This window comes from Lipophrys pholis (genome assembly GCF_963383615.2).
Source record: "Lipophrys pholis genome assembly, chromosome: 9".
Lineage (NCBI taxonomy): Eukaryota > Metazoa > Chordata > Actinopteri > Blenniiformes > Blenniidae > Lipophrys > Lipophrys pholis.
In genome coordinates, this window is record NC_137639.1 from 25,267,467 (window position 1) to 25,291,934 (window position 24,468).

Below are 24,468 nucleotides of genomic sequence, written 5' to 3' on the forward strand. Positions count from 1 at the left end.
CATGAGCTTTGTATACTGAAATTGTGTTGAAAGCTTTACCTGCGCAGTATTTAAATCATGTCTTGAAAACAATCAATACAAAAGAGGAAAAAATGGCTCCAATGAATCCAGTGTGACTTTAAAGACCTACAACGTAAGTCATCTATCAATTTAGAAAGACAGCCCTCTAGTGGCAAAATGTATGTACAACAACGAAAACACCCTTTAGTTCTGCCAGCTGTTTAAGAAAATATACAAACAATTCACAGAAATCTGTCCAATAATCACCTCCTTTGTGGAACATAAATAGCTACGAGTGATCAAAATAAACTGGTAGACGCTGACTGACAGGCCGCATATTGGTGAACTGGTTGGCACTCTGTATGTTTTCATGTTTTCCCTGTGCATGCTTGAGTTTTCCACTCTGATTTCCGCAGACACTACAAAAATGTAATGAAATGTAATCTGTGTCTTGAAGTTGAAGGTGTGGACTGTGAGTGTGCACACTGTCACTTTTATTAATTTGTGGTTTGTAAGAAGTGACCCTTCAGATTACTTAGTAATCTTAAAGTAGCTCTCAGTTTCAACCATGTTTAATCTGATGTGGGTGTACGTGCTATAAACTGGTTGACTCTCTGCCTAGTGAAAAAGTAAAATAACCTTGTTAAACCCAGCTCTAGACAAATCAAAATTATGTCCACATGTGTGGACACCAGGTCCTTGGAGGCATCAAATATAGTTTCAAGGCAAAATGTTCAACTCTTAAAATTATGTAAACAGAGATGGTGGTTGGGCAAACACAACAAATTCTCTAAATGTAGAAGCCTGTGGTACAAGTCTCTCTGTCTCTCTCTCTCTCTCTCTCACTCTCTCTCTCTCTCTCTCTCTCTCTCTCTCTCTCTCTCTCTCACTCTCTCTCTCCATATATATATATATATCTTAATATCAACATGTTATTGCTATTCCTGTGTGTTTATTGGTCTAATGGGTTGTCTGTGAAGGACAAGAATAGCCTGAAGCGGACACACAGACAACGATGTAGTTAGTAAGCTGGCCACAGGAGGGCGCTGTTGCTTGATTTTGTAATGAAACTACACAGAACAATGCACTATAAACGTGAAGAAAATAGAGAGCACCCGACATCCGCACGGACTGATGACGCATCGGATGCCATCAGGTGTGAGTCTCAACTATTAAACTACTGATATGGACGATAAAACTAGAATACGGACCGTGATTCAGACCACCACGAGGCCGCCATGTTTGTTTACAACTGGATGAACAGGAGGGAGGGGGAGACATGCGCATGCGCAGTAACAGACTCAGTCGCCCCCGGCAGACTCTGCAGGAGGGAATAACTGCTTTGAGAGAATCTATTCACCTTGGGATCCGGATTAAGAAGTTTGCGGATACAGTGCATCTGCATACTGGTGCCGTGTAAACAAACCCCCCACAAGTGAAGAAAGTTATTCAGATACACTCGTATTCATTGTCGTGTAAACGGGACCTTAGAGACAAGATACTTGTTCTCAAGTGTTTTTTATTCCTTCAGGACTGAATACGTTGGAAACATATATTATTAAGGACATTGTTGGTAGTGATTATCTTGTGTGGGGATTTGTTGCAGCTGTCATTGGAATACGTGATTTGCAATCCTGTGTACAATACTGACCAACATTACTGTAACCCTTAATTTTTCTTGTCTTGATTTTCTATATGACTTTATCCAACTCAGCATCGACGATGCTGGAGTCAATTGCAGAAGACTATGGGTGAAGGCAGGATTCAACCTGGACATGTCTCACCCATAATCGTTAAGTACATATTCCAGTATATCTTTACGAATGAAAGCAAATCAGTAAACAAATATTGTTAGTAGAGTCCCTCAGCAGCAGTAACAACCTCTGAACGTCACCTGTATCCTTCTAGAATCTTGAACCCTGCTCCAAACCCTAACATTACCCTACATTTACAACAGTCTTTCTTTGTCTTGTCCATCAGTCCTTTCTGCTTCTGGATCTCCGACACCAAATACTCTCAACTCAAATGTTGTTTTCTGAAGCAGAACAGCAGATTCCTCTATAAAATGATTTGGTTACCAGGGTGGTGCAGTGGTTTAGCAGCCTTGCCTCACAGTGAAAATGTCCCCTGTTCAAGTTGAGACATGGGGGCGTTTATATTTGGCGTTTGCATGTTCTCCCTGTGCATGCAGGCTGTTTCAAATTTGCGTGTACCCCTCCTTATGTTCATAATCTGTTAGAATTGGCTCCAGAGGCCCACTGCTGTAAGTTGGATGGATACATTTCATGATTATTCCGATCCATTTTTGTCCATGCATATTTGTCCTGGTAGGAGGCATTTCAAAGTGAATGCATCGAAGCTAATCAAGATCAGGGGCTAAACATATTTCGAGAAATATGACCAAATCAATTTACCTTCATTCGGTGTCGTTGGCAGATATCTTATACATAGTGCCTCCTTTATTAAAGGCAACGGAGCACTTGATATTTAGACCTGCGTCATGTTTATCAGCAGTTGGGTTGTAGCTTTTATATGTGCTTTCAGAAAAATACTCCACCTTGATTTCCTTTTCAGTGGTGTCCCCTTTGCTCTTAGTTCATGGGGCTCTACTTGGTTTAAAGTGCGACGTATGTTCTAGACTGAAAGCACCACTTCAGATTGTTCCAGCTCGACCTGAAGCTCTCTAGAAGTCTCATCCTGTTTTTCCTTTTCTTTTGTTTTTACACAATCAACCAAAGCATTCAACGATTTCTCTCATTGAGACGTTTCTTATAAGCTAGATAAGCAGCAATTGTCTCAGAGGTTTTTGTTTTTAGATAGCTTCTTGATGACATTAAAATAAAAATGTGACGATGGGTAGCGAAGGCCGGTAGGATGAGGAAGCAAGCTTTTAACAAGGGGCTGTCAATGACTCACTGCTGACGGTTGAGCAAGGCCCTTAACCAAAAACAGTTTTGTAATGCGTCTGGAGAATTACTTAATTTACTGTGGCCGTAGTGAAAATGACTACATTAGTACTGAACGATACCTTCTTGTTTTCCACTCACTCTCGACATTTTTGTAACATATTTCTTTATATTCGATATTTTAACATTTTCTTTTAACGATAGGTCATATCCCGTGTATAACTCTCAGACTTGCCAGCATTGTATGGGTTTGGTAACCTGCAGACAATTTGCTATTCTTGGGATTATTCTTGAATACATTTATTGAAGATCACCAACAAGCCAGTCTTTAATAACAGCAGCAGAGGACATTTGAAGCTTGCATCAGCTCCACTGCTTTTACGTTTTCCCATGTATGGTTCTGTCTTTGGTGATCAGATAAAATGAGATGGTCATATGTTAATAGTCAGTGCAGAACTGGAATAAAGAGTAAACTGCATAATGACATTCATACGTTGGAACAGTGCAAAAAAAATAAAAAAATATCTGTCCAATTTGACCACAGTGTGAAAAAACAAACAAAAAAAAGGTTAATTTATCAGTGCAGCTGGACTTTGGCTCTCCACACCAAGATAAAGACGCTTTAAATAATTCAACCACTGTCATAAAAGCACATAGTGCAAATAAAAGGGAACAAAACCCAGACAGGACCACTGTTATTCAGGATACATACAAAACGTCCCCTGGAACAAAATACAGCGTCGTGATGTGTATGAAACCAAGATGTCCAGTCCAAGATGTCCTCTGTCTTTATAAACAATTGATGGCTCCACTTTATGAAACATGTTGTCATTATATATATAAACAAAAAGAAGGTTCCTGAGTGCAGCACAATGCCTAAACATCATCCGGAGTCATGACTGAGCTGCCGAGTGGATCCTGCACTCCGGGAACGTCGACAACGCTTTTCACTCTGGCGCTCTGAGCTTCTTCATTATCGCCTGGCTTCCAGCTTTTGATGTCCATCATTGAAACGTCCCCTTCCACACACGAGAAAAACAGAGTTAAGGATTGGTGAACGTCAGTGTGTACATCTATACATCAACCTATCAATTAGATTAGATATTGTTTTGTTAATCCCACAACTGGGAAGTTTCAGACTAAATACTATGCTAATACATGCCTCTCATCGCTGCTCTATTGTCTGCTTAGAAGAACACGTATATTATTTACAGTTCAATTATGCTGAGCAAAAGGCAAAAGAAATTATACATTGACAATTATACATTGTCGCGCAGGTCTACATTGCTGTTAAAATAATACAACATACATTTAGCGGCCCATTAATGCTGTCAGTCAGGAGCTGTATTTCTTTGCATTTCTATTTTGTTTCCTGTTTAATAGCAAAGGAAGATCAAAAGTAATTAATCAAATACTTACTTTCTCGACTACGTGTGGGGTTTTCTGTGCCGTAATGAAAGCTATTTTCCTTTTCAGATGCTTTGTGAAAAGTTTCCATCTGTAATACAGACAGGTTTTATTGCCAAGAAATCCCCAAGAACTGTTTTGTCAGTTATTACTGCTGTCAAAACATCCAGCTTGTATAAAACCTCGGCTTGCAAGAGGCTCAAGCAAACTAATCCACCATGATGCAACAACAAAAAAAACATGACACAGAAGTTAAAAAAGAGTAAAGAATGAAGAAAAAGTAGAAAAATATTTTAGTTTACATCTTAAAAAATAAGCAAACTTACACTTTTGGAATTTTAAACTGTTCCACTATTAAATCAAATCGAAAAAAAAATTCCTTTCCCATTTTATTCTCACTTCCTGAGAGGCACCTGCATGTTGACAACAGTTACCTCTGAGCACAGGGATTCAGGAAGTCTGCTGGTGAATGGGCCTTTACCATCTAATTTGCAGGAGCTGCAGGAAAGCCATAGTGGTAGTAATTATTCTTCTGTACAAGAATCATTTTTAGGGTACAATGTAAACTGGAAATATTCATTTTCACCTTGAACTTTGTTCACAGTCAACTGAGCCATGTTCACCCTTTAAAAGAAAAAAAAAAATCACATTTATAAATAAACAAAAGATGAAGGACAATTAGATGTAAAAGTCCGAGCTCACCTCCGGAGTCTTTTTATGAGCTTTTGAATCAGGAGGATTCTCTGCTTTGATATCTCGACTTCTCGCTTCTTTTTGACGCTGAATTTTCACGTAATCGTATGTGCTTATGCCTTTATAAACTATATCAAGATGGAGGGAAAACACAGGAGGAGTTGCGATCAATGACGGCAAGTAAACACAACATGCGTCGGATGGATTGTCACTCACAGAGGTAAAGGTGAAAGCCCAGCAGATGAACGAGCAGCACCAGGCAGGTGATGCTCAGCACGACTGTGATGAAGGCTAATGTGAGCAGACCAGTCGAGTTCGTCTTTATGGGCGCTAATGGTAAAAAAAACAGCCAGGTTGTGTTTCCGAGCACACCGCCTGTAAAACCAAGAAAAAAAACAAACAAACAAACACAAGAAAAACCTTATGACAATATTGCGGAATTTATAATCAGAGGTAGCCTTCCATGAGTTAAAGATCAACGCACCGTCAAACTGCGGCGCTGTCCGCAGGCTGTGTGGATTTAAGTAATGCTGAATAAATATAAACAAGACGACAACAACGAGCAGAACGACGCCCACTGCAGCGGAGGTCAGTGCCAAAAAGAAGAACCTGGAAGTCAAAACGTATGTCAGTTTATGCAGCCGATACAGAAAGTGCACTTTGTTTGTTCGTCGCTTCATCTCACCAATAGTTTCTCCCTCCCACGCAGTTGTTCAGCCATTTGCAGTGGTGATCGAAATCTTCCACACACTTGTTGCAGACTGCACAGTGTTTGACTTTGGGGCCGCTACGTGAACAAGGAGACACTTTTAAACATGTGCAAAAGGGAAAAAAACGTAGTCCCTTCAGAAGCTCCCACTTTGGGTTACATACACTCGGACATCGCACAGGTAACAGTGAAGATTGTGGATAACATGCGGCTGCTTCGTCCGGTCAAAAAGAGGCATGGGACTGGAATAGTTCTGCTTGGCCCTCACGCTGGCGTCCGCTGGATCTACAGTCACAGCGGCAATGTGCGTGAGAAAGTGAACAAGGAAGGCAATGCCCATGAGCTAGACACAGCAAGAGTCAAGGAAAATGTTGCATGATAAGTAAGACACTCTAGAGGATGATGTCATCAAGCCGAATATGTCTGAGCCTCCATACTCTATATTGTATTAGATCATGCTCAGTTTGTTCTACATATTCATATAGAGAGAGTTTTCTTTTAAATAATCAAGAGGCACAAAGACAAAAATCTGCAAACACAAGAGAGTCTTCTGTGAGAGAAAGTAAGGCCTGAAAACATCAACTGTCCTTCTGAGTAAAGCTTCGGTAAAGTTAACTACTGTGCTGACATCATGTTGCATTGACCAAGAAACAAAAAGGCCACTGTACGTGTCTACAAGGAGACAGTCTTGTCGGGTGTCACTAAGAGCTCATACATACAGGACGTACAGCTAGATCCTTGTCTTCTGCAGGAGGCTAAACAAAACCTTTGCAGAGGCTCCATATTCAAATGCTGAAGACCCGCCGCTGGACATACATGATAGTCGGCTCCAGTGACAGAGAGGGTTCAGGGAGGGTTAAGGATACAGCGTAGGCCACATGGTTCCACGGCTGGGGCAGGAGAGGCACATAGATACCGAAGCTCACGATGGCGAGGTAGCTGTACACTAGCCACCCGACCAGTTGGAAAGCCTGAGGGGGCCACGACCATCCGTTCATCCTCGGAGGATTGGAGGGGACGAGGTCGTTCCTGCTGCCGCCCCGCATGGGCGCCGTGCGTCTGAACCTCTGGCTGAAGCAGTTCATCTCAGCCGCGGGGTGAAACAAAGGCTGCGGTACACACCTGTCGGGCTCCAGTACAGTGTGGTCACATTTGCTGGGGAAATGAGTTAGGAAAATGAGTTGAGCGTCATGATCACACACTCAGGGACCTGGAAAGTAAAAGCATAAAAACTAAATAAAAACTGGGACAAAAGTCTGGTCAATAGTTGAAAGTTTAATGTCATGAATATATCAAACAGAGAGGGCAAGTTATGAAGGAACATTAGTACAAAATTTAACAACATACGACTACAATAAATTTGAATCCACATATCTTTAAAACTGTAGTTAAGAGAAATTGGGGATTTTCATAGCATTCATTGTTCCTTTTAGGTTTTGAGAAGCAATCATAATAAAAAAAATAAGAAGTGAAGAGTTAAACTAATGATGTTATTAAAACACACATATTTAGAATTGAATTCATTTTAAGTGTTAGTGACGCCAGTTGCAATGACCTTTCAATTTTGCCTGATGCCTGCGCAGCCATTAGAAATACTGTCTGATTATGTGGAAGAATATTTTAATAGTATATATTAGTTTGACATTACCATTTGGTGTGAGACACATGTGAAGGATTAATGTGATTTATCTTCCCATACTTCTGAGAAGATATGATCTCAAACTTACACTGGATTAAATACTATTTCGGGACTATTACAATGCATTAAATCCGTTTAGTAAAATAGTAGAAGAGTTTGCTTAATGTTTAGGAAGGGGGAGGGGACTTCTCATTGATTATATACCAAACTAAACACAACAAGTAGGATACTGTCACAACACAAAACAGCTGACCCACAGTGAAAGAGACAGTAAAACAGCAACATCCCTTTATTTGACACGGGGCTGGAGATCACATGTTTTGCTTATGGCCATACAACTTCAACAGTGTCTCCCTGTATGACTTATAAATCATACACAAAAACAAAACAATCTGGAGGTTTTTTTTCTAAATTAACCATAGAAAAGTAATATTGTTAAGTGAAGATGATAAACACCTGAGGCTAATCTGAAACTGGAATTCAAACAAACTTATCCAAATATGGATCATTTTACGCACCAAAATTAAGAATTAAACTGTTAACTTGTATTGTTGGAAAACATTAAGATGTACTTACTTTTCTGGTGTGAAACTGGTATCATAAACATAAAAACAATAAGCTCCCGTTGAAACGCATATTCAAAGTCCCATGGTGGGTTTTTACCAGCCTCGCGCGCGTTTGCGTGGATTAAAAAGTAGAAAATAAATAATTAAACATTAGCAGGAAACAACATAACAGAAAATAAGCCGCAGTCGTGAACGAAACGCTCCGGTGAGCTCGGGATTGTGTCGCCAGAGGACGTGAGTCAGAAGTTGAAGAATCAACTCAGCAGGTCAGAGCAGCGCTATGGAAACTGCTCCACTGCGCGTGCGCAGTGCGCGCTCCTCAAGGCTCTTCCCACCTCTTTCCTTCAGTGTGTGTGTGTGTGTGTGTGTGTGTGTGTGTGTGTGTGTGTGTGTGTGTGTGTGTGTGTGTGTGTGTGTGTGTGTGTGTGTGTGTGTGTGTGTGTGTGTGTGTGTGTGTGTGTGTGTAGCGCTGCACTCGCTCAATAAAGAACCACGATATAATGCATCCACGTTTTCAGGCGGTGTTGGAAACGATCCCCTCGGTCACAGTTGAAGCTCTTGTTCCCGCAAAAAAAGCCAGAAGTGAACTGCAGACACAGACGCACACATGATACTTCTGCTTTCCTAAATACAGCCTGTCTTTCACTGTTAACTTTCACTCCCAATTTTCTCCGTGCTGAATAGAAATGTATACCGCTTTGTTTCACTTCCCTCACAGAGAGACGGCCTATAATGAGATTTAACTGGAATCTTTCTGTGCGCATCTATCAATCATCCATCCCCTTGACTGGTTTAACCAACACAGAATAGCTCCAAATACAGAGTCCAAAGTAAGCACATACACACTTGTTCTATTTGGTGATGGGACATCAGTTGTGGAGACAACATTGTGTTTATATTGAAAGTCATGATCACTCAATGCGCTCTGCAGACTTCGTGACATAAATATGACCTTGATTTTGCAGTTACAGCACAAGATCTATTTTAATAACAGCTTCTCGATTTTTTTCTTTTATTACAACTCTTTTTGAAAAAAAACCCAAAAGTGCTATCTCAAGGTTAGCCAGTTCATTCAGATTTTTTGCTGTTCTTACAATAAAGCTCTTTGTTAAAGCCTGTGGGTGAAAGTTTACTCCTTCTCAGACGTCATGTTTCTCTGCAGCGGGACATTCTTACAGGATCTTTGAGCTGGAGCTGAGCCACATTCAGATTAGTACTACTATTGGTTCCTGTATTGACCCGTGCTGCCATAGCAGGGACATTGCTGATGGCTAGTTTAAATACCCGCTTCACAATGAACCACAGACGATTAAAAAAACAGAGGTACGAGGATTTATTTGAGCGTTTCTTCGTACAAAATCACCAGATTACACTAGTATGTACACTTCTATTCAGTCTTTGAAGGCAGACTGAGGCTCCTGTTGTCTCTCCACAGTGTTTGAGCAGTCCAACGCTGGAGAGTCGGTGCTGTCGACACCAGGGTAACAAAACGACAGTGTGTGTGGTCAGCTGTTTGATGAGCCCTCTGCCTCCGGAGACTGCAGGAACTCATAGGGGTCGTGAACCATATCGGACTGGTCGCCAACACCAAGGTGTGACGGGCTCCCTGTGGATGAGGGAAAACATATCATTTAAACTGCAAGCTGTTGTGCCGTTAAAGGGAGAAACAATAGAGGAAGATACCTAAGTGGTGCTGGTCCCTCTCCGAGGCGTTGGAAAGAGACGACAGGTTGGACGAGGGTCTGGAGCCGACTCTGTCCACCTGAGTCTCCTGGAACTCCTGCAAGAGTTTGTCGGCGTCATCGAACTGCTGCTGTCCGTCCTCGTTTACTGGCTCCTTTTTCACGGGTTTACCTAATGGACAAAACACAAAAGAAAAGCGACGTAAACAAAAAGGTACAATTCAAGGCCACATCATTTCAGCAGGCTTCAGCATGTTTTCACGAAGAATGGTTTTAAATCTGATGCTGCATCATTAAAAAAAAAAGAAGTTGCTCACTGTCACTGCTGCGTTTTGCTTTGTGTGTTCATTTGTGGGTCTGTGTTGTGTTGCATGTGATGATCGTATGAAAACTATGCAGTAAACAGTGAACAAATATAGAACAGCAGTTACTTTTATGTGAAATAGCCAGTAAATATTTTCTTTCTTTTAGGTATCGTTGGCTTTTAACACGAATTAAGCATTGGCACTGTCAATATTGTGGCACTGTTTTGACATTATTATTATTTCTAACTGTGAAGCACTTTGGTCAAACTTGGTTGTTGTTTTAAAAGTGCAATACAAATAAAGTTGGGTTGGAATGGACTGGAAAGAGTCACTAAAATACTTACAAGTTGCATTTCTCATTATTGTGTCTGTAGTGTGAGTATTGGGAGGTAAAAGCTCAGATGTTGTTGGCATCAACACCATCAAGTGTGAGCTTAAACATGCTCCAATTTACCGCTTACTATGTTAAGATATTTTTACTTCATTTTACAGACAATAATCACCTAATGAATTAAGCATAGAAATATCCAGCGACATATCCGGATAGCTCTTCATTGACATGAAGTCCAACACGGAGCTGCTCTCTCCCAGACCGGCACCATCTGCGATCTGAACAAAAAACACACAACATCAAGCAAACAAATCCATCTAGTTTGAGGGCGTTTCAACCTGCGCCTCTTTTCATGGATCACCACAGCGTACCTGCATGTCACAGATGTTGGATTTGCTCTCGTCAGGTTTCAGCATCACGTTTCTTTTCTGGAATGTAAGATCAAGCACACGTAACGCCGTCAGCTGTGAGAAGCTGTGACGCTTGAGTGGTGGAGAGAAACAACGGAAGCCATCTGACTGTTGCCCGATGCAGTACCTGTCGTATCTGATTGACGGCTTTAGAGTGATCGTTGCCTGTCATCTTGTCCAGGAACCCATCGACCCAATGTTTGGTGACACTTCCACAGCCCTTCACAAACTCCTGGATGCTTTAAGTGTAAAAAATTGATTGGTAATGGTTTCTTTTTTGTTTTATCAATCTTTTTTAGCATGCCAGGAAAGAAAGGCCACCCTACCTCAGAGCACACTGTACCCCTGTGTCGTCTCCATAGGCTGAATAGAGGCTGTCCATCTCATCCGAGAGCAGGTCTGGAAAGATTGTGTTCTTCTGAAGACTCTGAACGTTGTAGGCACTGCTTAGAAAAGTCACTGCGTAGAGCAAGAATAAATATCAAAGTCTGCAAATTTATCAGTCATTGATATTGAAAATGACTGATGTGAAATTACTATTCTAGCATACCTTTATGTCTCCTGTCATCTTTAAAGCCTAACGTTGTTAATCCAGGAAGAAGCTTATTCGACAGAGAACTCAAGTCTACTTTATGAGTCTCCTCCTCTGTGGAAAAACCCCAAAAAACAATTATTTAAAGACGTGCGGATAATACATGCACGTACAAACTGTGGTAAATGTTGTGTAAGAGGTTTTACAATAGTAACAAACCTTCCACTTCTGGATCTAGTTGATTGACGACAGTATATAGAAGAGAACTGTCGGACTCCTTACACAAGTAGCCCATCTAAAAACACACACAGACGTGACAACAGGAAGTCAGTGTAGTCCAACCTGACTCTAATCGCGAATGGAGAAGTTCCCTCTTGTCATATCAGACTGTGAACGTCTGTCAAAAAGGTCGAAATGGATCTGATACACACACGAATTGGGGCTTATAAATGGTGAGAAACGTGGGAACCTTTGAGTTGGGCATGTATCTGCTGATGCGGTCTCGAGCTTCATCCGCTGAGTGTTCAACCAGAGCCAGCACGTGTTCCTCCGCCGTGCTGTCCGTCAGGCTGCAAGCGTTCCCCTCTGGCTCATACAGGTAACTACCACCAACGACAATGTTACAGTATTAGTAAATCTATTTTTTTTTTACATGTGGAACATGTAAAACAAAACAAAACATTAGTCAATTAGTCCACAAACAAACCAAAAAAACCTCAAACAATAAGACAAATATGATTCAGAATGTATCATTTGCCTGTCCTGAAAGCAGTGGGAAAAAATACAAATTAAATTCAAACTAATCAAACGTAAAATAATAAATATTGTTATGAACTTCAGCTTCCACATCATCATGAACTTAGAAACAGCGCACTGACTACGCCAGAGGAATCCAAACAAAAAACTGCACCAACAGCAGGATCACTCACTGGAGATATATCTTTGAAATTATTCTGCGCTCACTTGTGACCCTGCATTTCTTTAGTTCAGTTTAGATTCTTTGAATTGCCTTGTTTTAGTGAGAACCGGACTCCAGCCATCAGAGCGTGTTCGAATAACACAGATCAGTATGAAACACATAATTGAAAACTAATTATTCAGGAAGTTCGGTCATCGGAAAAGTCAATTAGCTGTTCACGTTTCTCAGAAGCCTCATATCTATTTCTTGTTTGAAAAAGGTTGATGACCCCTGACCTATCGTATTGAGGTTCTGCCTAGTGTCGGAATTTACAACTCAATATAGTCAAATGTAAGTTTTGCATGTGGGACATATTCCATGTTATTATTATCAAAACGTGCTGAGCCAGTTTGGGCACCTTTAGACGATAGAGACCAACTGTTTTGTGACAACAACAAAAAAATCCCCAAAACATCAACTCCTGCTTCTGGTGTGTGCTGCGGACAACCTGCCGCTTCTTAAACATGAATTAAAAAAAAAAAAAAAAAAGTTGGACAAAATGAAGGCTACCTGATGACTTCCTTCATGTCTTTGGTTGGTTGTTTCCTGGACTTCTTGGCCGATTCCACCGGCATGACGATGGTCTCTGGAGGAGGCAGGTCAGCCGCCAGGTCCTCGTCTCCTAAAATAGCAGCCTGCTGAGTGAAATCCATGTCCTGCATGAAAGACATGCTGCGCTTCAGAGCCAGGAGCCGCTCCTGGACACACAGGAGGACAAACACATTTAACTTCATGGCCCGAATTGGCAAAGTATGTTGATGAAATGTAGAGAAACACAAGCGGCAGTGATGTTTGACGATGTAAAAGACGTTTAAAATGAAAGTGAAAGTAGATATTATGATTCAGAAAGCTTTGTTCATTCCTGATTTCTTTATAGCTTCGAGTTCAAACAAATATTCTTCAAAAACAATGACGGAATTGTTAAAATATTTTAAAAGAAATGTGAGCTAATTCAAGTCTTTGCTTGTTTTAAATCTAAAAATGTAACCAGTGCAAAAAAAGGTAATGTTAAGACATAAGAGAAATGTTTGTGATTTCCTTTTTAAATGAATTACAAAAACTACAAAACTGTAGTTTGATGTGTAATTTTATGCACTACAATATCAACAGATATTTTTTCCCTATGTCCTCATCACCTTGCTCATCATCTTGAATCCTGTGTGAAGCAGTTTCTTGGCAGCCTTGTAGTAGACGGTCTCCGGCCGGTTGTACACCATCGCGTTGTCACACATCAGTTTGAAGTCCCCCTGAAGGCCAGGGCATTTCAGGAGGAAGAAAGAATTGAGTTTTCAAACCAATTTGGGAACGAAATATTAACGTTTTCATTAATTCATGTTGTTCAAGGAAATCTCACCTTGAACTCTGTTACTGTGTTGTAGTCGTTGTTTCTGATCTTGTCCTTCATGGTACTGAAGTCCATGGGATGTTTGATGATCACGGAGTAACCAGGAGCGATGGCGTCAGTCACTGGAAGTGAGAAAAATCCATGGGGATCTTTCCTGGAAAGATATGTGGTGCTCAGTGTTACTCAGCACATGAACTGGAGCTGTAACCCTCTCAGTCTGTATGTTCATTTCTTACACCTTCACTTCAGCTGTAAACTGAATTAAACTACATGCTGGAAAAAAAAAACAACTTCAAGCAGGAATATAATGTTTAAAAAGCAGTAGAACAACATTCGAGGTGGATGTACTTATTGTCAATACGTGTTGCTCACCTCTGCAGCTGCCTCAAAAAGTGCTCCAGTAGTTGTTGGCGAGGAGTGGACTCATTATCTGCATTGTGCAAACATCAAGAAACTTTATGTTCATACATGAGGGATTCATATGCACTTACAAAAACAACAACAAAAAAACATCAACTTGCAAATTGATCTTTTTGTATCCTGTGTGAATCGAGGCGGTTTTACCTTGCTGTGTCCTGCACGCTCTGACTGGACGGTCTCCTTGCGGATCCAAGTCCATCTTGACACTTGGGTGAAAATCCTCCAGTTCGGGCTCGATCTCGAACCTTTCCTTCTTCTTTTTCTTCTCCTCTGGCTGATCACGTGAAAAGAGAATATGAGCTTGAATTGCTGACAGGTTGACTGGTTAAATGTAAACAGGAATATAAATGAAGTATCTTCAATCTTAAGACCTTTTCCCACCTCTAATGCAATAGTGATGGTTTTGGGTAGTGTGAAAGGTTCAACAGGCACCCCGCTACCAGATGCAGCCACAGCCGCCGCCTCTGATTCATTCTGCTCCCGCTCCCTCTTCTTCCGTTTTTCCTCCTTTAAAATAAAAAAAGCTTGAGTTTTAACTTCAGAACAGTGCGTTAATCACATAAAGCATCATCCCGTTTGCTAACCTTCCTCCGCCTTCTCTCCTCATCGTCTACATATTTGTCTTTATCCTTCTCAGACTTTTTCTTCTTCTTCTTCTTCTTCTCCTTGTGCCGTTCGCGCTCGTGGTCCGATCTGTCATCGTAGTAGCTGGAGTCGTGACCCGAACCGGAGAGCTCCGTCACCTCGCTCCCTCCCACTTTGAGCACGAGCTTCAACGGCTTCTCCAGAGCTTTGTCCTCATAGTCTACAAACAAAACAAATGAGGTGAAGCATGAGAGAGGGAGGCTGGCGCCAAAACAGAAAGCACAGCAACAATTAGATTGGATGTAAACTGTATGATTTAGAGCAGGGGTGTCAAAAACATTTTAGTTCAGCGGCCAAATATGGCCTAATTTCACCTTGAGTGGACCGATTGTGTCATAACAAGCTGTAAATTAGAATTTTTTCTTTTTTCTTAAACCTAATTTATTGAAACTTCTCTTGTAAAATACAGTGGAATGTCAAGAAAACTTCTCCTATAGCTGTTGCATTATGCATTTTACAATCTCACCCTGCTGTCAAGCTGGCTTTGAGGCTCGAAGGATGAAATAATCAGAAAAACACAACAGACACTATCTACAAGGATTAATTACAGAGTCTTATTGCCTGAGGAATGAAGGATCTCTTGTACCACTCTGTACTGCACTTTGGTATTCATTACATGTGTCATAACATGAGCTTACAGGTGATGCTTCCTTTGTGCATCAAATTAAAAAAAACGCCTAGAAATGCCTGTGTTGTATATGGTGCTACATAAATAAAGTTGAATTGAATAAACGTAACATGATCTAAATATAATGTGTAAACGGGTAAGCAATTGAACATGCAGACAATTGATAAAATAATCAGTGATAATATAAATTCCGAAGCTTGTCATTTGGATTGCTTGCTTGGTAACAACCATACAGAAGAAACAAGCCTCACAAATACACTACTTTCTTTAAATATTCGGACTCCTTATAAAAGGATATCAAGTTGAGTTTTATTATTGTTGATGCTTTTATTTTTTAAAGCATTGTGAGCTGTTTATAAAGGCACCATAGATTAAATAGTTCTTGTGTACTTTACTAAACATTTACATTAAATTGTAAGATAACAGAGTTGTTTTTGTTGATCGCAAACTAAAGTTAGAAATTGACAAATAATAGGAACTCAGAAAAATGCACTCCTAACATGCTAACACCGCTAAAACTCCGCCAGGTTCAGGGTGATATATTATACTGTTACAAATTTGTATTATAGTGGGGATAATATCAAAGCAGTTGACAGCTAAGTCTAAACATTTGCATGCATTGTTCTCTTTTACAAACACTACAGCTCTGCAGTTTCTTCTACCTGTGCTGCAATGCTAAGCTAATATGAAGCTCGCTACACAAAAGGTTTAACGGATCACTCAGCTACCATCAACTGTTCTCCACTCCGGTTTGTGCTTCTTGTGTTTTTTCCCCATGCCTCCGAGATAGTATGAACTTTTCTTGGGCTTATTCCGAGTATGTTGGCAGTAGCCGCGTCGTTATCCTCGTAGTAAAAACAGATCTAACAGCGAAAACGATGGAGGTGAGCGGAAGTACAATCTCGAACCGATAGTACTTCCGGTGTAAGAAATCAGCGCGCTGGATTTGACTGAGCCGTCGTCTTTTCCGTCAACTCAACAGACCTCAGAAAGTCACTGACGGCCAGATATTTCACTCAAACTTGGCGGCGTTGACGTTTTAAGGTGCGATTCCAGTTTGTTGTTGTGTTGTTAATAGTACCCGGCCGTGTTAGCCAGCTACAACATTGCTTACGTAGCTATGTAAGCTAGAGAGCTAGCTAGTGTTTCAGGTTAACTGGCTTCCCTGTTAACTGGTGACCCACGTCCTGTAGCGTCTGTCATTGCTGCTAATCACGTCAGATGTTGAAATAGGAACATTCATTGTGAATATGGCTAAATGGCGTTCACTGGGACGGCTGTGGATTTCTGCCGTGTTTTTGAAATCTGCTGTTACTCGCAACGACAAGAGGGATGCTAAAGGAAGTCGGTCATCAGTTGAAAGGGAAACCAGTTAATCCGTTACACCGGACGACTGATAGTTTTTGGTGCAGATTAAAACGTGTGACATGCTTTCAAGAGGAAGGCTGTTAAAAGCTGCTAAATGTTGCTCTGGTGTCCACAGTTTTCCAATCATGGAGGGTGACGAGACAGAAGAAGTAAACTACAAACAGATTATCAATGTGGAGGTCCTCGTTAAATCCCACAGGTGAGTGTTTATAAAGGTGAAGCTGTGCCACTGTTACTGTCAAGTAAAATAGCTCTCTTAGTTTTAACAATATCATACATGTGATGTATTTCAATACAGAGCCTTCATATACTTTATTTACCGGTATGAGCAATAAATTAGATTTTCTTGTGAGTTAAAAAGCAGTTTAAGAAGACAGACATTTGTATTAGTCTTTACTTAATATACAGCCAGATTGTGTTGGCTTCTTAAATCAACTTGTAATCACCACTTGTGTTATATTACTCTCACTTTAGAATTTCAAAAGGTTTTGCATATGCTGTCTGGTTTAATTCATTCCTCAACATGTCAATGTAATTCAAGTCACACTTTTTAAAATGTTTTTAGATGGCTGGTCAGAGTACAGGGGTGGTTGGAGAGACACTTCTGGTTCTTGGCACTTCCCACATTGACTGTGGTTTGACTTGACTTGCGGCTTTGGCCCCCGAATCGGGGCACTGATGGTTGTCAATAACTCTACTTTCACCATGAGCTTTTGACTCCTTCCACACCGTAACGCCTTGTCAGCGGCAATTTGTGGGGACGAATCACTATGATTGAAGGATAATACACATAAAGAACAATAGAGCAGGGTGACAGAAATGCATGTAACATCAAAATGCCCAAAATTCAAAACAAAAAGCTCATGAGTTCAAAGAAAAGGGAATGAGTGGAAAAAAATATTTGCAAATGGAACCTCTTGGAAGAGGAACGTCTACAGGTTTTATAAGTTTATCTCACAAAATGTCCATTTGTTTGTGGTTGTTCAAAGAAACCAAACGCAATGTTCTCCCGCAGTTATTAAATAAAGTGTTGAGAACAAGCAAAGTTTAGATGGCCGTGATATTTTAGTGAGCTTTGAAATATCAGTACATCATTTTGGAATTAATAGACATAATTGAGCATACAAAAATTGTAACTACATTTAGGCAACTTTGTAAATTAAAAAACGTCTTTATGTGGCTTTCCTCCCTTTTTGTTTCTATGTATTTAGTCATTGCTTGTTTGTGTTCTAATTTTTTTATCATTATTTTTTAAACATTTGCTCTGGAATGACAGCTGACACTCAAACTGACTTGTGACAAATATTTAAATATTAAATGCACACCCTGGGAGCCCGTTGAAGAGGAGCATGTCATAATGGAACTGTAGTCGCCATCAGGGGGCGGTAGACACACCACATCACTAAGGTGTCAGTGAGTGTGGCACGCTGAGGCCTGTGAAACTTTTCCTGTCTCTGACGGGTCCACGAGGGGTCATTAAGACATTGTAAATTGAATAAAAAGGAGTGTACATGTATGCAATACAACTGCCCGGCTTTTATTTTAAACGTGAGCACTTCCAGTGTAAGTATTCCAGCGCTCTCCACTAGTAATACTTCTGCCCCCCCTGAAGAAGATGGTTTGCCCTCCCTTGCATTCGGAGCAGTGTTTTGTCTCTCCTGGTTGTAGTCGGGCCAATCTGAGTCCTGCCGTGTTGCTTAGTAACGTGTCTGTTGTTATGAATGACTACAGGGCTTTCCCTTTGCATCTACTGGCAACCTAGTTTTACTCTTTTGTTCATTTCAAACAGAAAATGCTTTCATCTGCCACACAATCTGGCACAATCTCATTTTGATTGCACAATGTAATGTAGTTGCAGATTCTGCTTCTTGGTGGTTCTCTGGGATTTATTTTTGCCTAAAGGTTTCTGTTCAAATGGACAGACGTTGAATTTTGTGATTGCTTGTTGTTAGAATGATATCAGTCAATTTAGTGGCAACATAAAGCCAGATTTTTGTAACACAGGTTCAACAATTTGCTTGTCATTTGTGGTTCTTGGATTTATCAGATCATTTGGTACGAGGGTTCAGAGACAACTTTCCCTTTTACTGACATTGTTTTTTCAAGTTATAAAAATGAATGGAAGCCATTAATTTTGTCAGGCAATCTCAGGTTATTTTCATAGCGCTTCATCATGCAGACTGGAACGATTCAAAGGGCTTCACAGGGATATTTGTACAACGATAAGACAGAACAAGAATGGAAAAGCAACTTTTTAGGAAGACCCTTAAGCAAGTTAAAATGACAAAAACAAACAACTGTTGTTGAAACATAATTACATTTTTTTATTCATATACCACCATTCATGCATACGATGCAGCTGTTAGAAGCACTTTCTCATGAAGGATTAAATGATTTCTGTCCTAATCCGTCCACATCAATCTGTGTGTGTCTCCCTGTTTTTGTCTAACTTTTAATTCTCTCTGTATTTCCATTTCAGCACAGCCAAACTGTCCGATCTGAAGGGGCATGTTCAGGCTCTGCTGAATCGCCACAGCATGGTCTTTGGAAACTACAGATGGACGGAGTTTGATGATGAGTTCCTTCAGAAACATGTTCAGTTCATCGCTCTGGTTGATCTTGAAGAAATAAATGCACCGGTCCGTAATGTTCCTACTCGCCTTGAATCTCTATGCGTTTTGATAGTGACGTGAAAGACGGATTCCGATTCTTTTCTCCACTCAGCCCCTCGATTTAAAGAACTGCTCGGTCTCTGTTTACATCTACACTCTGAATGAGGACGGACCCAGCACGCTCACGTTGGAGGAGGATGAGGAGCTTTCAGCAGCCAATCACTGGCTGCTCCCGGCAGGTGATGGTGGAGCTGTGCAGGATCGCACGTTAACCGTAACATTTCCAGTATTTGTGTGCTTCCACTCTAAATCAGGATAGGCAAAGTTCAAGCACTGTAAGCTAATAGTTTACATAGAAATGATGGAAGATATCTTGTTTTTCATTCATTCTTTCAGTATTTTTAAGTGGACGTAACTCAAGACCAATACCAGAGAGAGTGAAAATTGGCAACCTTCAACTAGCTTGAGCATCAAACTGAAACATGAGGGTGAATTTGTGAAAAACCTGAAGGCTGCAGGAATCATGTGGACGACAAGAGTTCAGATCTTTCAGCAGATTCTCAAAATTTCAGGTTAAAATTTGAGTCACAGGTGGAGGATCTGCTTATTGGACCCTTTGCTGTATCTTTCCCAGAAAGCACCATTTAGAAAAAGAAAATTCATCCTGTTGCAGAACCGAGGAAATGTGGACGTTTTGCTCTAAATCAAAGAGAAAACGTTTTGCAAGTTTTCAGCCCTGGCCTCGGTCCGGCTCAAAATGGGCTGTAGTGTCCTCAGGAAAGAGGCTGGACGTCAAAACGCTCTCATTGGAGGTCAAGCACCTGGCATCACAACACTGTGTGCGAATGAATCGGTGAATGGGACAGTGTGAAGTGTTTTGAGATTATTTATCTGTATTTGCCTTTAAATGGGTTCTTTTGTTCACAGCTGAATTTGATGGGATTTGGGAGAGCCTGGTGTACGATACCGGAGTTAAAACACAGGTAAAATAATAAACAGCTGAGGATTGTCGATTTCTTGACTGTTGAACTTGACCTTCCGGCGTGTGGATTTTCCTGCAGCTGCTGGATTACGTCACAACAACGATTTACTTCTCAGACAAAAACGTCGACAGTAACCTGGTCTCTTGGAACCGCGTTGTGCTGCTTCACGGTAGAAATCCTCTGACTTGAGATCATGTGGTGTGTGATGACGGCTGTGCAGTAACTGATTTCTACCTCTTTGGACGGGCTCCCTTTCAGGACCCCCGGGCACCGGGAAAACCTCGCTGTGCAAAGCTTTAGCCCAGAAACTGTCAATCAGAATGTCGAACCGGTAAGACAAGCCTCATTCAGAGCGCTTCAGCTGTCCCCACACCTGCTCTCCTCATTTCAAAAGCCCCCCCCCCCCCTTCCTCTGCCCGCAGGTATTCTTACGGACAGTTTGTGGAGATCAACAGCCACAGTTTGTTCTCAAAGTGGTTCTCCGAGGTAAATAAAAACCCTCTTTTTTTTGTTCCACACTGAACTGATGTCGTCGTTCCAGCTAATCACACTTCTTGATTACAGAGCGGGAAGCTGGTCACCAGGATGTTTCAAAAGATCCAACAATTCATCGACGACAAAGACGGTCTGGTGTTTGTGCTGATCGACGAGGTAACCTCCGGCCCTCTCGTGAAGAGATTTCACAAATCAATTTCTTTTCTTCTCCTACTCAGTCTAATAACTTGTGCGATAGAAGCGTCTGTTGTGAATCCGCATTTTATTATTGAATTTTTTTTTTTAATGAATAGGTGGAGAGTCTGACAGCAGCGAGAAATGCCTGCCAGGCTGGAACGGAGCCGTCCGACGCCATCCGAGTGGTCAACGCCGTCCTCACTCAGCTGGACCAGATCAAACGGTTTGATGATCAAACCTGTATTCTTGTAAAAAAAAACATTCGGCTTCACTCAACACTCCATTGTCTCCCATTGTCTTCCATTGTCGTATTTCTCAGACATTCCAACGTGGTGATCCTGACGACGTCCAACGTGACGGAGAAGATCGACCTGGCGTTTGTGGACCGAGCGGATATCAAGCAGTACATCGGACCGCCGTCTGAGAAAGGCATCTATAACATCTACCTCTCCTCCCTGGAGGAGCTGATGAAGGTGAATATACACACAAAACGCTGTACATTTATTTTAGTTTCTCAATTTCAAACAGTCGGAGATGCCCGACTAAATTTTGGAGATTTGTTAATTTTTCAATCGAAACAAAAGCATCAACATTGGGAGATGAAGGTCTGTATCCTGACTCACAAAATGACTCGGTCGCACTGCTCAGTCACTGTTAAATGAGTTAATTGTATTTGTCTGGTGCTGTTCATCGTCGCTCTGCAGTGTGTGGTGATTGTGTTCTGGGGATGAATGAAAAGCAACATTTGAAGATCACAAAAATTATTTCCAAAAATCAAGTTTACATGGAAAACTAGAATCTAGACAAATCTACTATATTCAAAATTGAGTTACCAGTTGGGAAGGGCCAATTTCCCAGTTTGTGATATCAACGACAAGCACATTTGCTCTGGAGCTTTTGGCAAGTCGGTTTCACTGATGTGGTGAAAGAGAACAAACATTTTAAAACCTTGTTTGTGCACAGAGCGAGTCGATTTCTTGACTTTCATCCAAACGACACCATATTGAACGACATGTTTTTAGAAGCTCATTCAACAGTTTCCCACTTTCCCAGAGGAAGCTTCAGCTGCGGTTTTCCCTCTGGGAAGTTGGACCTTTCCTACTTCTGAGGCCTAACGTTTTTTAGTGAAAACGCGAAGCCTTTGTTGCATTTTGATTTTTCGTTTTCAAGACAACAGTGCTCGGAGCCACTGAAAAAGCAACTTTAAAAAAAAAAATAATAATAAAAAATGGTGGAACTTTTTGAGAATTTTGTGGTCCTGTGGCGCTGCTACTGTGCATACACACCACGGCCATTGTAAATAGTTCTGCGGCACAAACGCGTGTAGATGGACAATAACGACAATGTTTGCCTCGAGAGAGTCATGACTCCCACTCCATGTTCTCCGTGTTCTCCGTGTTCTTGGTAGTTTTATTGTTTTAAAGCAAATCTGACTTTGTCATCTGTCCATACGAATGTCCGTGTGCTCGCCAGAGTCGCCATTGTTCATGTTTATAGCGTATTGTTCTCTGCCCTGCATGTGTGTGTGATTCAATGGTTTTCACAACGTTGCCGTGTAAACGCCAAACATTTCTTCGACGAAAACGCTAAAAGCATGCGTTTTCACTTGAAACCTTGTGGTGTTAACGGGACCTGAATCCCCCCGCCGATCTTTTCTGTCTAAGTTAGCACGGCGTGGACTGGAGGTGACCTCCGCCACAGCTTCAGTCTGGCTGCTTCGGCCTTATACCGGTGAATTTCTCTCACACCTATACTTGGTGTGAATCCATCCACAGTGTCAGATCATCGTCCCTCGCCAGCAGCTGTTCACCATAAATGAGCTGGAGACCTTCGACTTTGCGGAGAGCGAGATGTCCAAACACAGTCTGAAGCTGAGGGACGTCGCCCTGTGAGTACAAACGCCACAAATCGCACTCGGGTCATGGCACTCGGGTGTCGGCGGGAGCTGCAACAACAAGAGACTAATGTTTTGTTTATGTTTTCCATTTCCAGAAAAAGCAAAGGTCTGAGTGGGAGAGCACTCAGGAAACTGCCATTCCTCGCCCATGCACTCTTTGTGAAGGCAAGCGCTTGTTTTTGTTCCGCGAAGAAATTTAAAGCTTGAGTCTTCGTGTATTAAAATATTGCTTTGTTTGCCTGCAGACTCCGACAGCATCTCTGGAGAGGTTTCTGGAGGCCATGAGCCTGGCGGTGGACAAACAGAAGGAGGAGAAAGGTAACCTGGTCAACAGTGTCTGAACGGATTAGGGCTCAAAGGCTGACACACGGTTGTTTGTAAGCTGCTAATCCAGCGCCTCACGGCTTTTTATCCCGCCGCGTTGAACTTCATAGATACAAAGATTGTTTTAACCAATACTTCCTGTAACACGCAACTCTTGATTCAGGTGATTTTCTGTTGGTGCCGCGGCCTAAAAAGACCCAGACGAACCCAGTGCTTGAATGTTCGATGTTGTATTCACTGTTTACTTCATTCTCATTTCCAAAGTGTTTGATATTTTTATATAACGTGCAGCTTTAACTTTAACACTGCCAACCGGTTTTCTTTCACGGAAGTCGTTTGTTGTTTTTGGCGTAAACGGAGTCCTCACTTACGTTGTAGTAGTGGCATCTTTCCATAGACATGAAGTCAGTCGGGGCGCTTCAGTTGGTGGTTTACCGAGCAGAATCGGCTGTATCAACATGTTTTGATTGCTGTCAGTTTTAAGTGTTCTTGTTGGCTGCAAGCTGTGCTTATATTTAAACATGTTTTTATGTTAAAACACACACTTTATCCTTAACGTGCGTTTTGGATGGACATTGTTCATTTGGTTTTTGTTTTGTTTTTTTTTTAAAAAGGGATGTTCTGTTTCTGTCCTCATTTTCACATTAATTTTAATGTTTCTATTAACTCCCTGGAATAACATGTTCAGCACATCTTTGTTTATAACTTTGCAATAAATATTATTTGTAATGTTTCTTGTTGGAAGGAAATGATTTTTGGACACGCTCAATGGCCGCCACATGGTGGCATGCAAAGGCTGTTATAGTTCCACACATGCTTTTTGTCATAGTGGATAAGTGACGTCAGGGATGGTCACGTTTCATTCTGTGGGCGCCGACAAACGTCATCCTCGCAACTGCCACATATATACCATATTTAATTGTATATCTTTCATTTTAATCTACATGCATGTGTTTGGTTTTCCATTGTAATACGTTTAGCAATTTAAATAACCGTCATCCTACGATTGGCTGTCAAACCAAGCATTCACTCATTAGTTTTTAGAACTTATCTCATAGGCTCGTATGGGGATGGAAGTCTGTTTCCTACAGTTCCTGTCCGAGTTATAATATAGTCACAATAAGAGCAATAGTTATAAAAGAAATAAAGGCTATTTCCTGTTAATATTGTCTTGATTATTTATAATCACTTCTCCAAGAAACATCTGAAGTATTAACTGTTGCTGAGAGCAGAATGCACTTCCAAGTTTAACTTTGAATGTAGTTTAAAAAAACAAACCCCACCACAGTAATCCGGCTCCATTAAAACCTACACACGCCGTGTTTACGAGTGCTGGCCCGCCGATTTGACCCAAACACAAAAGACTTGAAAGACGATAGCATTTTGAAATGTATCGGTGCCCGTGCACAGTTTACATGGACCGATCAGGGACTTCA

At 41.2% G+C, this 24,468-nt stretch overlaps 3 protein-coding genes across 5 annotated transcripts; 1 reads left to right on the plus strand and 2 right to left on the minus strand.

Moving 5' to 3' along the window:
- Nucleotides 1-3,186: 3,186 nt before the first annotated feature.
- zdhhc11 (zDHHC palmitoyltransferase 11) lies at nt 3,187-8,194 on the minus strand. Of its 3 annotated transcripts, none has more exons than XM_080471588.1 (11): nt 7,931-8,194; nt 6,582-6,870; nt 5,880-6,058; nt 5,692-5,793; nt 5,491-5,615; nt 5,223-5,381; nt 5,016-5,134; nt 4,900-4,937; nt 4,748-4,811; nt 4,326-4,404; nt 3,187-3,925 (listed from the first exon to the last, which is right to left on the minus strand). In XM_080471588.1, exons 2-11 carry the CDS (start codon nt 6,798-6,800, stop codon nt 3,783-3,785), a joined length of 1,227 nt encoding a protein of 408 aa, XP_080327714.1. In that variant the 5' UTR covers nt 6,801-6,870; nt 7,931-8,194; the 3' UTR covers nt 3,187-3,782. The 3 variants fall into 3 exon arrangements, with proteins under 3 accessions (XP_080327714.1, XP_080327715.1, XP_080327716.1); XM_080471589.1 differs by having other exon boundaries at nt 6,582-6,925; nt 7,931-8,173; XM_080471590.1 differs by having other exon boundaries at nt 5,880-6,000; nt 6,632-6,870; nt 7,931-8,144.
- A 1,037-nt stretch (nt 8,195-9,231) lies between these two features.
- On the minus strand, nt 9,232-16,091 carry brd9 (bromodomain containing 9). The gene is made up of 17 exons (XM_080471272.1): nt 15,905-16,091; nt 14,488-14,708; nt 14,285-14,410; nt 14,048-14,177; nt 13,856-13,913; nt 13,493-13,637; nt 13,275-13,385; nt 12,649-12,836; nt 11,650-11,782; nt 11,400-11,475; nt 11,199-11,294; nt 10,975-11,107; nt 10,776-10,887; nt 10,610-10,666; nt 10,411-10,516; nt 9,604-9,774; nt 9,232-9,526 (listed from the first exon to the last, which is right to left on the minus strand). Exons 1-17 carry the CDS (start codon nt 15,951-15,953, stop codon nt 9,426-9,428), a joined length of 2,013 nt encoding a protein of 670 aa, XP_080327398.1. The 5' UTR covers nt 15,954-16,091; the 3' UTR covers nt 9,232-9,425.
- trip13 (thyroid hormone receptor interactor 13) lies at nt 16,089-24,193 on the plus strand. Its single transcript, XM_080471273.1, has 14 exons — nt 16,089-16,220; nt 16,660-16,743; nt 19,024-19,183; nt 19,269-19,395; nt 20,084-20,139; nt 20,218-20,308; nt 20,398-20,470; nt 20,562-20,625; nt 20,704-20,790; nt 20,928-21,034; nt 21,131-21,284; nt 22,587-22,699; nt 22,804-22,873; nt 22,954-24,193. Exons 2-14 carry the CDS (start codon nt 16,670-16,672, stop codon nt 23,047-23,049), a joined length of 1,272 nt encoding a protein of 423 aa, XP_080327399.1. The 5' UTR covers nt 16,089-16,220; nt 16,660-16,669; the 3' UTR covers nt 23,050-24,193.
- The last annotated feature ends 275 nt before the right edge of the window (nt 24,194-24,468 follow it).